This window comes from Garra rufa, chromosome 13 (genome assembly GCF_049309525.1).
Source record: "Garra rufa chromosome 13, GarRuf1.0, whole genome shotgun sequence".
NCBI classification, from domain to species: Eukaryota; Metazoa; Chordata; class Actinopteri; order Cypriniformes; family Cyprinidae; genus Garra; species Garra rufa.
This window is the reverse complement of record NC_133373.1, coordinates 20,480,760-20,496,460: the sequence shown is the minus strand read 5'-3', so window position 1 is coordinate 20,496,460 and position 15,701 is coordinate 20,480,760. Positions and strand designations below refer to the sequence as shown.

The 15,701-nt window shown below is 40.8% G+C and overlaps 1 protein-coding gene across 1 annotated transcript in view; it reads left to right on the top strand.

The window, feature by feature from the left end:
* The window catches only part of dse (dermatan sulfate epimerase), a 33,928-nt gene extending 20,625 nt beyond the window's left edge, over positions 1-13,303 (top strand). Inside the window, exons 5-6 of the mRNA XM_073816454.1 lie at positions 9,370-9,577; positions 10,852-13,303. Of these exons, the coding sequence (XP_073672555.1) occupies positions 9,370-9,577; positions 10,852-12,583 (1,940 nt within the window). The 3' untranslated portion in view covers positions 12,584-13,303. The remainder of the gene's footprint in view (positions 1-9,369; positions 9,578-10,851) is intronic.
* Positions 13,304-15,701: the final 2,398 nt, after the last annotated feature.

Here is a 15,701-nt window from a genome sequence, read left to right as displayed (position 1 = left end):
ACTTTAACCCCTGGGAATGTCTTTCTGTTTGCATTTTTATTATGTCGAGAACAGTTCATCCAATCGATTTTTGCTGTGGACCCAAGGGAGTGCAGTGTTGCATTTTGGTGCAATATGGAGTATGGACACATAACATGTTCAGAATTAATAAATTGTAATAGAACATTGCAAGTTGGAAGCGGCGCGCCTCACGCAGGCAGAGCTTGCTTCGAGAACAGACACTGCGCTAGTGATACAAAACACACAGGTCTGTTAAGAGCAATACTTTTTATAAGATAGCCTAACATTTTTTAACAAACAAATCACTCCCAAATCAGAAAATAGCAGCACAGTAATTATTGACACCATGAAGGGTAGGCTATTTAAATAAAAGAAGAACGAAAAAATTGGTGCGGTGTTTATATATAAATAAATTTATATCTAAATTAGGCCTATTTGTAAATAAATATATATACATTATATATAACGTTTGTGTATATAGGCCTATATAGAAAATGCATATGTCTATTATTTTGAAACCCAAAATAAATTAGGCCCAAGCATTATTAACAAACGTGTGTTTATTTGAGCACTTCCGCATGTGAACAAGCAGCCTACAAAATGCTAAAATAAATCAAAGAAATAATACATTTAAATATGAAACTAGCCTAAATAATAATGTTAAATAGGCTGTTAAACAAACATTCGTTGCAAAAAAATCCTAACAACCTCGACAGCTCATCAGAATTACTTGCCCATGTCCGACTGAAACCGGTCTTGTTTCTCTTTCTCTTCCCCATTACACAGCTGCTGTTTTTAATAGCAAAGTGATTACATTTATTTTCGTTTATTTAGGTTATAAAGTAAATTTAGAAATATATTTGGAACACTTTTTATTTGTTAAATTCAAGTTTTTGTTTTTTTAAAGTAACGAAGCGGCCAGCGGCAGACCAATTTAGGCTTCTCAAGTCATCACGATTTAAATTAAAATCCATAGATATTAAAAACTTAAAGCATATCACAATATTAGTTTAATCTTTTAACCTAGATAAAAGTGTGCTATTAGGCGCATATCCAATCGTTTGTGGGGAGAGTAAAGCTGAAGCACGCTTTGCAGGACATGAAAGCGCTGGTGCGATGTGGAACTTAATTTTTACTCATAAAGGTAAGACTAATATATCATCCGGAACTGTAAAGAAATAATTTAAATAATTCAAATCGAAAACAAAACTCTTTCATTAGCTATAAACCATAAAGATGCATTTAGGCATTAAAGGCGCGTCCAGTGAGCAGATGGCGTCATGTAGCTACTACCATGTACCAGCGTACATCTTTGTGTCAAATACTTGTTTATTAATAAATAATTCGAATATCTCCTTACTTTTTCCCACGACACATTCATGGTAATTATTTTTGCTGGGGCTTTGTGGTCAGCTTTAGCCTACTGCGTGCATTTGAACGCGGAGGCGCAGTTGTCATTGCGACAGCACAGCCCTAGTTTTGCTTCCACGATTCAAGTGAGCCCGACTGTACTTTAGTAATCTCTAAATTTAAAATCGAATGCCAACTGTTAAGACCACTTGGCTCATACAGTGATCGTAACATTAAAGGGAGACCACACCGATCGCTACATTTAACAAACGTGTTTATTTAACAAAATAAAAGATGTATCAGTAAATGTAATGGTTAACCAAAAGTGTAGTGTTCATCAGTAGAATGAAACGTGTGGTGAGCGGAGGTAAGTGTGAGGAGCGAGGCAGCAACCAGCCGCACGGACCGACGGCCCGAACAAGAGAGAGACAGCGAGACCCCGGAAAGCCTCTTTTAACAGGTCCTCCATTAACCTTCACGGCCAGGTTACAGCTCCACCTGTAGGACTAAGACAGACAGACAGATGGCAACCATAAAACACAGACAAACGACAGGCTGCCCAGCAGCACGGCAAAACCGGTCGTGACATCACCCCCCCTTTGAAGACAGAGACCCATCTTAATGGGACTCTGAAAAAAAACATCAAGTTCCCACAATAGCCGTAACAAAATTATACAAAATCAAAAATAAATATAGAAAATAAATAAACTAATTTAACTAACATTCACACACAGGAAAGACTAATTCATTCATACCACCATCCCCAAGTGCACCACATTCAAAACAGGGCAACTGGACCAACAGTGACCATTCTCACCCACTCCACCTTTACCACATCCTGCAACCAGCAAATCCCGGTACCATGGACAGCTATTTAAGGCAAGCAGAACAGACACAGATTGAGCAGGAAAAACAGACACCATTAAACTGACTCATCCGGGGCGCGAGAGAGTGCATCAGCTAACACATTCTCCACGCCGCGGATGTGCCAAATAACTAAACGAAGAGGTTGTAAAAATAGTGCCCAACGTAAGAGGCGTTGGTTGGTGGAATTCTTTACTGACTGGAGGAAAGTGAGGGGATTATGGTCCGAATAAACCACGATTGGATGTAAACCCCCACCCACATAAACCTCGAAGTGTTGAAGTGCCCAAATTAGCGCCAAAGCCTCCTTCTCAATAACAGAGTAATTAAACTGGTGTTTGTTGAATTTGCGCGAAAAATAACAAACAGGTTTATCAACCCCATTTTCATCGCTCTGTAAAAGAACAGCACCCGCCCCAACCTGACTCGCGTCAACCTGCAGCTGGAATGGCTGATCCAATTTGGGTGCTGCCAAGACCGGCGACGAACTCAATAACAACTTGCCATTTTGAAATGCCTGATGACACTCGGACGACCAAACAAACTTAACTGTACTCCTCAATAAATTGGTCAGTGGGGAAACAACCGTAGAAAAGTTGCAACAAAAATTACGGTAATAACCGATCATACCCAAAAAGCGCATCAATTCTTTCTTTGTGGCCGGCGGGGGAAAGTTCTCTATGGCCACGACCTTCGCATTTACTGGCCGCACCTTACCTTGGCCAACCACCTTACCTAAATAAACGACAGTGGCCTGGGCAAACTCACATTTGGCAAGGTTCACAGTAAGAGTTGCTGCCACCAACCTCTGGAACAGTGCACGAATACGTGCCAGATGGTCACCCCAAGTATCGGCATAACAGACCACGTCGTCTAAATACACGGCACATCCCTCCAACCCCGCAACTACCCTGTTCATGAGACGCTGAAAGGTTGAGGGGGCGTTCCGAAGGCCAAAACTCATCCTAGAATAAGAGTACAACCCAGAAGACGTAACAAATGCAGACACCTCCTGTGCTCTCGGTGTTAGCGGTACCTGGTAATACCCCTTTAACAAATCAAATTTACTAACGTACCGTGCACTACCGACCTGGTCCACACAATCCTCAATACGAGGCAGTGGAAAGGAATCGGGCTTTGTCAATGCATTAACCTTCCTATAATCTGTACAAAACCTATATGTTTGATCTGATTTTTTAACCAACAAACACGGTGATGCCCAGCTGGAATAGGATGGTTTGGCTAGACCATTATCGAGAAGATATTGTACACTGGCCTCCATACTTTTACGCTTCTCCAGAGGCAGTCGATAAAACCTCTGCTTAACCGGGCGGGCACCCTGTGTGTCAATATCGTGCTCGATTAAACTTGTACAGGTCGGAGTGTCGGAAAATAAAGACGAAAATTCAGAAATTAAAGACTTTAACTCATCACGCTGTTTCCCACTTAAATGCCCCAACATACTATCCAGTTCAGCCAGCTTCTGCGTGTTCAAGCACCCATGTAAAACTGCATCGTCCGGAAACTGCACTCCATCCTCAGCTACCACCTGAGCGACGTTCGGCAGCCCCTCTACAACAGCCAATCCTACAGGACTGTCTGCATGATCACTCGCCACCCCCGGAGATGAGGAGTAGTACGGCTTCAACAAATTAATATGGCAAAGCTGCGTTGATCTTCTGTGTTCAGGAGTAGACAACAAGTAATTTGTCTCAGAGACTTTACGTATGATCGTAAAAGGGCCCGAGTATTTCGCTGTTAAAGGCGAACCTGGGATGGGCAGCAACGCTACCACCTGATCACCAGGATTAAACACCCTGGCCTCTGCCTTGCGATCATACCGTTGTTTCATTTTATCCTGAGCCGCACTCGGATGTTCACTAGCCAACTTCCAAGACAAAAATAATTTACGGCGGAAACCATTAACATAATCCACCAAACTGGCAGGGGTTTTTGACTGGTCTAATTCAGTGTTCAAGACAGACAAAGATGTTCGTACTTTGTGACCAAAAACTAAGTCATTGGGACAAAAGCCTGTGCTTTCTTGAACAACCCCACGGGCAGCCAACAAAAGCCATGGTAAAGCCTCTTCCCAATCCTTCTTCATTTCAATGCAATATGCGCGTAACAGAGATTTCAAGGTCGCATGAAAACGTTCAAGCGCCCCCTGGCTTTGAGCATGATAAGCACTGCTCAAATTGTGCTTCACCCGTAATAGTCTCAGAGCAGCCGCAAACGTCTTGGAGGTGAAGTTCGAACCTCGGTCGCTTTGAATTATCTTCGGGATACCAAAAACAGAAATAAACTGTGACAAACATTTCATAATGGACTTTGTGGTTATTGCCCTTAGAGCATATGCAGCCGGATACCGTGTCGCCTGGCACATTACTGTAAACAGATATGTACATCCAGTTTTAGATGGAGTTAAAGGACCTACACAATCAATAATGAGGTGTTCAAACGGCGTGCCTACGGACTGAATGGGCTGTAAGGGAGCAGGCTTGATCGTAGTATTTGGCTTCCCTGCCACTTGACAAACATGACAAGTTCTCACAAACCTCATTACATCCCGCTTGATCCGTGGCCAATAAAAATGTTGTAATATATGATTATAGGTCTTCTTAACACCAAAATGTCCGGACTCTACACCATGTGCGGTTTTTAAAACTAAATCGCGATACTTTTCAGGTACCACAACCTGCATCACCTGATCTGCTGCATCAGGATCAACACAAGATGACCACTTTCGGAGCAAGAGACCATTTTGCACAAGATAACCTTTACCTGGATCAGCTGCAGCTAGAGCAAAAAAATTTTCCAGACTCTGATCTTTTCCTTGAGCTTCAACCAGCTCCTCATAAGACAATGGCACAGGTAATTCTGGAACAAACAAACCAGACACAGACATCTTAGACACATCAGATGGTGAATCTATCTTCGCACGAGCCATTGCACGCGTCACAGCGCAGGCAGTAAAAACCTCTGGAAAGTCTTGCAGACACTTATCTGGCTCCTCTAATGGCAAAGGCACGACAGTCACCACAGGCGGTGGAGACACTAAACACCCACCCAAATTATTGCCCAAAATGATATCAATGCCATCTACAGGTAAAGAAGGTCTCACAGCAATTGTTATATCGCCATTTACAAACCCTGAAAATAACTGAACTCTGTGCAAAGGCACCGGGAAAGACTGAAGGCCTATTCCACGGATTAAAACAAACTTTCCAGTATCTGATACAGGAGAAAATGGCAGAACTGAAGCACAAATAAAGCTCTCTGAGGCTCCTGTGTCCCTCAAGATTTTCACTGGGACTCTGTGCGCATCCCTCTACCAGCGAGACAAAACCATCACTAATGAATGGCGCATAGTTCGACACATCAGACACCCCAGAAGTTTCACGCTCACCCCTAAACACAGCTTCAAGATTTTTCTCCTCACCAGCATCAGGCTGAACAGCATTTAAAACCTCCGAACTAGAGAACTGATCCTTATCAAACACAACAGGCTTATCTAAATGCGCAACAGAAGACACGCAACCAACAGCTTTCCCATTTACAGTTCTAACCTTATTTCGCGCACGCAACACTGGACACTCTCGCTTCCAATGTCCTGTTTCCAAACAGTAATTGCACTTCTCACCGGCAACCTCAGTCTCCCGTGTTTTATTCTTCATTAAATTATCAAATTTAACACAACCTGAACGATATTCCCTATGGTCATATTCATAACGTGGAGAATACTCACGTACTTTACCTTTGTGCGTCAACACAAAGCCGTCGGCGAGAACAGCAGCCTCCGCAACAGTCTTAACTTCATGCTCATTCACATAAACAGCAATTCTCTCGGGCAAGATATTTTTAAACTGTTCCAAAATCAGCAAATCTCGCAGCGCATCAAATGTTTCCACACCCTCAGCGGCAAGCCATCGATTGAAAAAACTACTTAAATCTCTTGCCACTTCGGTATGTGTTTGTTTTTCGCCTTTTCGCCAGTTTCTGAAACGTTGCCGATAAGCTTCTGGAACGAGTTCATAACATTTTAAGACTGCCTGTTTTACGGTGTTATATTTCTTTCTCTCTGCAGGTGCCAAAGCCACAAACGCCTCCTGCGCGCGACCCACTAATACAGTTTGCAAAAGCACTGTTTTGTCCTCATCATCCCAATCACGATCAGTGGCTATGTTTTCAAATAAAGAGAAAAATATATCCGGTTCCCGTTCGTTAAATTTTGGCAGGAACCTTATCATACCCGCTAGATCTGACTTACCGGTAGATGTATTACGATCAATTTTCCCCTCAGAAAGTAATCTCAGTCTAGTTCTTTCTACATCTCGTTCCTGTTCTTCATTTCTAAGTTTTTCTAGTTCTAACAAACGGTCTTTCTCTTTTTCTTGCACTTCCAAACGTTTTTGCTCATTTTCCTGCTCTAAACGCTTTTCCAGCATCTCTTGTTCCTTCACCAATTTAAATTGCTCAAATTCCAATTTCTTTTGCTCCAACTCTAATTTCTTTTTCTCCAATTCTATGTCCATTTCTATCCTCAACAGTTGTTTTTGTTGTTCAAAGGTTAAATCGCTGGACTTAGGCTGCATTTTAGGCTTAACGCTAGACTCAGGAATATCAGCAGTATCGTCAGTTTGTATTTCTGGACTAGGACTGATTGGGGTTACAACAGGCAAAACCTGCTTCTCTTTTAGGAACTCGCGAATAAAACCCACAAATTCTTTCTTCTTAGCAGATTTAAGCACGGCGGGCAACTCGATTGCGTAATGCTCGGCCACCTTCAACAATTGTTCCCTGGTTAACCCTACTAACAAACGCTCAGACGGAGCTGCTAAAAACTCCTCCAACATGACCATCGGCACACTTTCCAAACTACTACAAAACTAACCAATGTACAAATACCAAAACACAATTAACCAAAACTTACTCTCTTTTCTTTTCCCATCACATCCAGCCAAACCGGTTATAAAGTCGATACAGTTCAGGTAACCAGACAGACTAATGCTGGAGCATCCCCCTAAAATTTACCCCCCTACTATTCTACCCTATCTTCACACCAAAGTCCAAGAACAAGGATAATTTACTCACCCATACCACTGGAGTCGTACTGTCCCGACAAAGTCACTCCAGCCGGTGCTCCACGGCGGTGCCCTCGTTCAGACCTCAGTGACAGTAAGCTAGACCCACAACGTCGAGGCGCACTAATTGGGGATAAGACATAGCTCCAAAAAAATTTCCTGTCCAGCCACCCAAACTGCTACCGAACTTTGTTCATCGAACGGCTGAAAGAAAAACGCTCTTTATCTTACTTCCACTCCTACAAACGCACACACAAAATCAGTGTGGCTCTCCCAACACAATCCGCCAGCTGAATAGTAGACCCAATTTGCGTCACTCATTCATAAATCGGCAGGCCTAATATTACGTAACGCAGCACTACACACACTAGTAGCCTACTACTAGGAATTAAAGCAGCCTAACGTTACTTATCAAACTTAGAAACTAAACGGACGAGCCCCCATATGTTAAGACCACTTGGCTCATACAGTGATCGTAACATTAAAGGGAGACCACACCGATCGCTACATTTAACAAACGTGTTTATTTAACAAAATAAAAGATGTATCAGTAAATGTAATGGTTAACCAAAAGTGTAGTGTTCATCAGTAGAATGAAACGTGTGGTGAGCGGAGGTAAGTGTGAGGAGCGAGGCAGCAACCAGCCGCACGGACCGACGGCCCGAACAAGAGAGAGACAGCGAGACCCCGGAAGGCCTCTTTTAACAGGTCCTCCATTAACCTTCACGGCCAGGTTACAGCTCCACCTGTAGGACTAAGACAGATAGACAGACGGCAACCATAAAACACAGACAAACGACAGGCTGCCCAGCAGCACGGCAAAACCGGTCGTGACACAACCCACCGAACGAATATTCTAATAATCTGGTCCAGCCCTACTTAAAATAAATTGAAATAAATAAAATGTAGTAGTAGAAATGAAAAAAAAAAAAAGCTATTTTTTTCAATATCAAGGCCGATATCCGATCCTAATATCGGATCGGTGCACCCCTAGTAAAAATGCCCATTTTGCAAATAAGTAACAATAATTACTTATGTGGGCTGCTGTTTTGCTGTTGTGTCCGGTATATTTTGTGCTGGCCCATTTTTTTAAGTAACAGCCTCTTTGCTAACCCTTCGTTACATTTTCTTCTTTTAATAAATGCAGTCTTGAGTTTTGAAAGTTCTAGCATGTTATGGTAGTATGTTGTACGCTTTAATTTGTTTTTCAGTTTTTCAGGATATGACCCCTTTAAATTTTTAATTGGCAGATAGTTGTGGTAATAAAATGCTTTGCACATGTCAGTCAAAGTAATGAATTCCTTTTACACATGAATTGCTTGGTCTCACCTTAAAACGACAAACAGGTAACCTGGCCAACACCAAACCAAAGTTCAGACCATGAACTGTAACTGCAACAATAGCTCTCTGTGCACATCAAAGAACTAACAGCCATCAAACTGTTTGTGTGTGTCTACAGACAAGTCAGGTTTGGACAGTTTGCAACCTCCTGCCAAAAGCCATTTTATTGTAGCGGAAACCAAAACCTTAAGCAAAAAATCAGGAGACAGAGAGGGTTAGCAGTCACAATATACTCAGTCTCTTAGTCTGTCCATTTATGCCCTCTGGGAATGCACACAGATGCAGTACTGTTAGGAATATATGGCTTCTTCTTTGTCATTTTTAATCAGTATTTTGGTTCTCTGTGGAAAATAAAACAAACTGGTGAAAATACTAACACCAAACTCTCATTAGTTAAGTGCTGCCTTCTAAAAATAGTGCTTACTGCTGTCGTTCTTTTACACAAAAGTGATTCATCCTGGCTAAATATTTTCTAGTGGTTGCTAGGTTTAATATCCATTTTCACAGTAAGCTGCTGTTCTTCCTTTAATCTTCACCCAACCTTGTTAATTAAAAAGTGTTTACTTCAGCAGCACTCAAACAACCTTCTACTCACTGACTGAAAATAAATGGTTACTGTGCTATATTGTAGTAAACAATCTAAACAAATACTTTTTACTTGACCTAATTTTACACTCTGGTTTTAGGTTTGAATGTTTCAATGTATTCATTGTCTTTTTCGCTCCTGCAGGTTTTCAAAGAACTGTTGCTATCGCGGATTCCAATTATAACTGGTTCTATGGACCGGAGAGTCAGTTAGTCTTTTTGGATCGGTATGTCATGCGAAATGGCAGCGGGAATTGGCTGGCTGAGGTAATCAGACAGAATCGAGTTCTGGAGGGCCCAGGACAGGCAGGCAGGGGTCAGCGCTGGTGCACATTGCACACAGAGTTCCTATGGTGAGATTTGTTGTGTTCCTGAGCATTAAACTTATTCGTAGATGTTTGTCTATATTACATTTTAGTTTTGAATATCTTTGATTTGATTATGATTCATTTTTAGAATTTTTTGCTGTTACCTTGACCTTTTTTTTTTATCTATCTATATATATATATGTGTGTGTGTGTGTGTGTGTGTGTGTGTGTGTGTGTGTGTGTGTGTGTGTGTGTGTGTGTGTGTGTGTGTGTGTGTACCTGGTATTCATCACGTTGTGGGGACCAAATGTCCCCACAAGGATAGGAATACCAATAGATTTTGACCTTGTGGGGACATTTGTCAGGTCCCCATGAGGAAACAGGCTTATAAATCATGCACAATGAGTTTTTTTGATGAAGTAAAAGTGTACACAATCTCCTGTGAGGGCTAGGTTTAGGTGTAGGGTAGGTGTAGGGTCATAGAAAGTATGGTTTGTACAGTATAAAAACCATTACGCCTATGGAATGTCCCCATAAAACATGTAAACCCAACGTGTGTGTGTGTGTGTGTGTGTGTGTGTGTGTGTGTGTGTGTGTGTGTGTGTGTGTGTGTGTGTGTGTGTGTGTGTGTGTGTGTGTGTTCTCAAAAGTTTGGGATCGGTAAGATTTGGAACCTGTGATATTTATTTTTCAGGATTCTTTGGTCAATAAAAGGTCAAAAAGAACAGCATTTATTTAAATTGAAAACCGTTTTCTAACAATATGCACTACTGTTCAAAAATGTGGGGTCAGTAAATTTTTATTCTTTTTTGAAAAAAGTTAATACTTATATTCACCAAGGATGTGTTAAATTAATAAAAAATGATAGCATTATATTTTGAATAAATGCTGTTCTTTTTAACTTGTTATTCATTAAAGAATCCTGAAAAAATGTTTTTTTTTTATTATTTATTTGGCAGCACAACTCTTTCCAACATTAATAATTCCAATAATAAATCAGCATATTAGAATGATTTACACATACTGTACCAGGCCACTACATATAGCCACTTATTTTTTTTATTTGAAATATAAAAGACAAAGTTTAAGGAAAATTCTTTCTTTTTTTTCCACAACAAATGCATCTGATCATTACTGTAATTTTTATTTAGAGGTGAACATTTAAATGTTCAGTTCTTTACTTTGGAATTAAAATGAAATGATATGAACATGTCACTTCATGTGAAAATGGTCAAGCTGAAACCAGTTTTCTAATTGATAACAATTTTCTGTGTTGTGGCTCAACTACAAAATTTCTATGTGCTTCTCCCACTGTATAGGTATGATGCCAGTCTCCAACCCACCCCACCTCCTGATTATGGTAAATCCCACCTCCATTATTTCGAAGATTGGGGAGTGGTGACCTACGGAAGTGCCCTACCTGCTGAGAGAAACAACACATTTCTTTCCTTTAAGTCTGGGAAGCTTGGGGGACGTGCTATTTTTGACATTGTTCACCAAAACAAATACAAAGACTGGATCAAAGGGTGGCGGAACTTTAACGCGGGCCATGAGCACCCAGACCAAAACTCTTTTACCTTTGCTATGAATGGAGTCCCGTTTATCACAGAGGCATTGTATGGACCCAAATACACGTCTCTCAACAATGCCGTCATGTTTGGACCTGCTGTGTCTGAGAGTTGCTTTGCACCATGGGAAGGCCAAGTTACTGAAGCTTGTAACTCTAAATGGCTTAAGTACAAGCATGGTCAAGCAGCAGACTGCCAAGGTCAGGTGGAGGTGGCTCTGGAGCGGCAGGGCATGGTGTTTATTCGTGGGGAGGGTCAAGGTGCTTACAACCCTGAGCTGAAGATTAAGAGTTTTCAAAGGAACTTGCTGCTGCTTCATCCTGAGTTGCTGCTGATGGTAGACCACATTCAGCTGCATTCAGGCAGCCCGACAAGCAGCATGAGCGCTTTTTTCCACAACACGGACATGCCGTTTCAGAAAACCCAAGTCGATGGAGTTCACGGTGCTCTGGTCAGACACGGAAATGAAACGTCCAAGATGTTCTGGTTGGACGATGCAGGCAGCAGTGAAATGGGAATAGTGGGATATAGGAGCTACCCCCGTGGATACCCCTATAATGGTTCAAACTATGTAAACGTGACTATGCAGCTGAGGTACCCTACCAGCAGAGTGGCCTACATCTTTTTCGGATCCGGAGTGGATGTGCAGAGTTTCAGCGTGCACGGAGACTCTGAAACATTGGACATCTATCTGGCCACCGGGGATCACACCTACACCATCTATCTGTTCACAGATGTGGTGCCCACCAAGCCTATGGCCATGGTGTTGATGGACCAAAAGAAAGTAGTGTTTGAAAGGACAGCAGGGACAAATGAGCAGCCCTTGGAGGAAGTAGAGGAATATGTTAATGTTGTGGAAGACAATCTGCAGCATGTCAAACCAGTCTTCCAACAGCTGGAGAGGCATATCCTTTCCCGGGTTCTTAACACGGACAGTTTCCACAAAACTGCTGAGCGCCTCCTAAAATCCTCAGACAAGAGGAAGGCACCAGGGAACATTGAGAAGATGTTTTCCCTTTCTAAGAAGCAGGGGAAGGGGAAGGGAGCCAAGAAGTCAAGCTTTTCCGATAACCTCCCTGATATCTTTGCTCAGATTGAGGCGAGGGAGAAGAAAGAGAGGCAGAGGACGATGAAACGTGTCTATGAGGAGGTTCCAGAGGAAGCAGATGGTGACTCGAGGGCATTCATTGATTACAGTGATTTACGAAAGGGCAGAAAAGTGGGATTTGTAAAGGGGCGGAAATTCAAAGAAGTACGAGTGGGGGCTACGGCAGAAAGTGACAATATCTTTAATGCCACCTCATACATTCGCCTTTTCCTGATTTCAAATATAGCCACTTTCTTTGTCCTGCTGGCAGTGCTGTTGACGCGCTTCCAGAGAGCGCAGAGTTTGCATACGCAGCGTTGCCTCTACTGCATCCTCCTCATAGACAGCTTCATCCTGCTCTGTCTGTACTCCTCCTGCTCTCAGACGCAGTGCTGACATCATCACTGTGAGACAATTAGACTGGCACGATATACCCAAGTGTTGATGCCAATACTGTGGCAGAATATCCCTGTTTGCAGCAGCAGTGCATCCAAGTGAGGCATCATCAGTGTTGGGACATGGCTCCTTCTCACAGGCACAGTTACATCATTGTTGTGAGACATAGAAGTATGACTATTCAGCTGCAGCATATTCAGCACAACTCATTCTGAGCCAGTGTTCGCAAACAGGTGTCTGGGAAAAGTTGATTCCATATAGGAATTAATAGGTGTTGCAAAGCTAGCCAGCCCACCTTGAATGAAAAGCTTTTGTGGAGCTTTAAAATAGTTTACATGAACTTGAAGTATAGAGCTCTGCACATGACATAATGGGGGGGAAAAAATTAAAGAATTCTTTATTTTTAATTTGGTGGGAAAAAAATGTTTGGTTAAAGCATTGGGATGGTTTAACTAACATAAGGAGAAAAAATAACAAAATGTGGCAAAGAATGTATAAGTTATGAGAACAAATTCCTAAATTGTGGCCAGTATCTATTATTTTTTTCTTTTGCACGTCATGTGCGGGGCTCCGTATTGAAGTGGGACTTTCCATGGCGTTCCACTATTATCTGGATTCACTGCAAGCTATGCACATTTGGTAACAACATGGACTGTCTCTCATCATAAAATGTTTAAAATGTATATATGTTGAAGCAAAGTATATTTTTTGGTTGTTGTTTTATACTCTTCTATTAAAAAGCAACTACAGAAATGTGTGTATTTTAGTTTCTGGTGATTTTTTTTTATTTACATCTAGTAAATACACATTAAAGCAGACCTTTTATCATTAATTAAAATTTATTTCCACAATACAATTTTAAATTGACATTGACATTTCTGAAGTGAATTTGTTCAGATTTAAAATATTTAAGAAGCATTTGTAGTGTTGATTTGTGTCAGAATATTTTGCCTCAAGTAGGGAAAAAAATAGACAAAATTAAGACATTACATAAAGTAAATAAGAATTTTTAGAAGGAACTTAAAAGATGTGGGGGGGGGGTCTCCAGCTGTTTTGCATCTCTTTTATCGGTCAGCACAGCTATTAGATGGAAATCACTCGGAGAACATTTGCTCTCATAAATAAGGTGAAGAATTTAGCAACACAGTTCTGTTTTTTGTGGCTCTTTGTATCAATTGTAATATAGATTTTAATCTAAAATTAAAGTCTGTGATGTGCTTTGATTTTCAAACACAGAAACAAACACTAACCAGCTTGCACTAATATTCAAAGTAATGTGTGTTCAATGGCAACACAGATCTGTTAACATCTTTAAAAAAAAAAGAGCCTAAAAGAACTTTCACAGAGTGATCTGAATTTTTCTGTTCTTTACTGAGCTAAAAAACTGTTACAATTTATTTATTTTGTTAGGTTGACTTGAGGACTTATTTCTTTCTTTTCCTTTCTTTCTTTTCTTTCTTTGAAATTTTAGTTATGATCATAAATACAGAAGTAATACACATACTAGTACACACACATTTTAACAGTCCTCGATATTTGAAGACATTCATTATCATTACATTATGTTAAGAAACCTGTATTCTGAAGCCATTCTTTCGATAAAGTATACAGTTCAGTTTTGAAAAACAGTTATACAGTTCAGTTTTGTCATAGTCACTTGTCACAAGACTGTAAGAGGTCACAGACTATCCTCAGTCAATAGAACAGAAAAGAGTGGACACAGAGAACAGAAAAAACAGCTAAATAAACAAGGACCTGTTACAAAGGCACACATGAACAAGGACAAGTGTTATGCAATGTAGTGCAAAATAAAAGTAGATTATTATTTTATATTGTCAAGTAAAAACCACATTGTTTTCCTTTTTGTATCATTTGTGACTAGATATGTTTTTTTATGTAAAACTAACATAACTAAAATTACAGTATGTTTCAGTAAAATATGTGGGGCAGATTATAGTTGATTGAACAGGACAAATTCTGTTTTTGGTGAAATTTTGTCTTTATTAGGATTGCTTTTTTCATTCATGCACAACTTATACATTATAAACATTCAAAACATAGCGTTTTAAGCTAGCAATGTGAAATAATGAATTGAACACAAATATCAAGTTATTAAAACAGTAGTGTTCAGAAGTGATTTGGTGACACCTAGGGACTACAGCGGTGCAGGTGCAAAATATTGTGTGTATATCTTAAACATTTAAAGCAAACATACAGGTCTTTCTCAAAAAATTTGCATATTGTGATAAAGTTCATTATTTTCTGTAATGTACTGATAAACATTAGACTTTCATATATTTTAGATTCATTACACACATTTGAAAGTAGTTCTAGCCTTTTATTGTTTTAATATTGATGATTTTGGCATACAGCTCATGAAAACCCAAAATTCCTATCTCAAAAAATTAGCATATTTCATCCGACCAATAAAAGAAAAGTGTTTTTAATACAAAAAAAGTCAACCTTCAAATAATTATGTTCAGTTATGCACTCAATACTTGGTCGGGAATCCTTTTGCAGAAATGACTGCTTCAATGCGGCGTGGCATGGAGGCAATCAGCCTGTGGCACTGCTGAGGTGTTATGGAGGCCCAGGATGCTTCGATAGCGGCCTTAAGCTCATCCAGAGTGTTGGGTCTTGCGTCTCTCAACTTTCTCTTCACAATATCCCACAGATTCTCTATGGGGTTCAGGTCAGGAGAGTTGGCAGGCCAATTGAGCACAGTAATACCATGGTCAGTAAACCATTTACCAGTGGTTTTGGCACTGTGAGCAGGTGCCAGGTCGTGCTGAAAAATGAAATCTTCATCTCCATAAAGCTTTTCAGCAGATGGAAGCATGAAGTGCTCCAAAATCTCCTGATAGCTAGCTGCATTGACCTTGATAAAACACAGTGGACCAACACCAGCAGCTGACATGGCACCCCAGACCATCACTGACTGTGGGTACTTGACACTGGACTTCAGGCATTTTGGCATTTCCCTCTCCCCAGTCTTCCTCCAGACTCTGGCACCTTGATTTCCGAATGACATGCAAAATTTGCTTTCATCCGAAAAAAGTACTTTGGACCACTGTGTTTTATCAAGGGCAGGGTCAATGCAGCTAGCAGGAGATTTTGG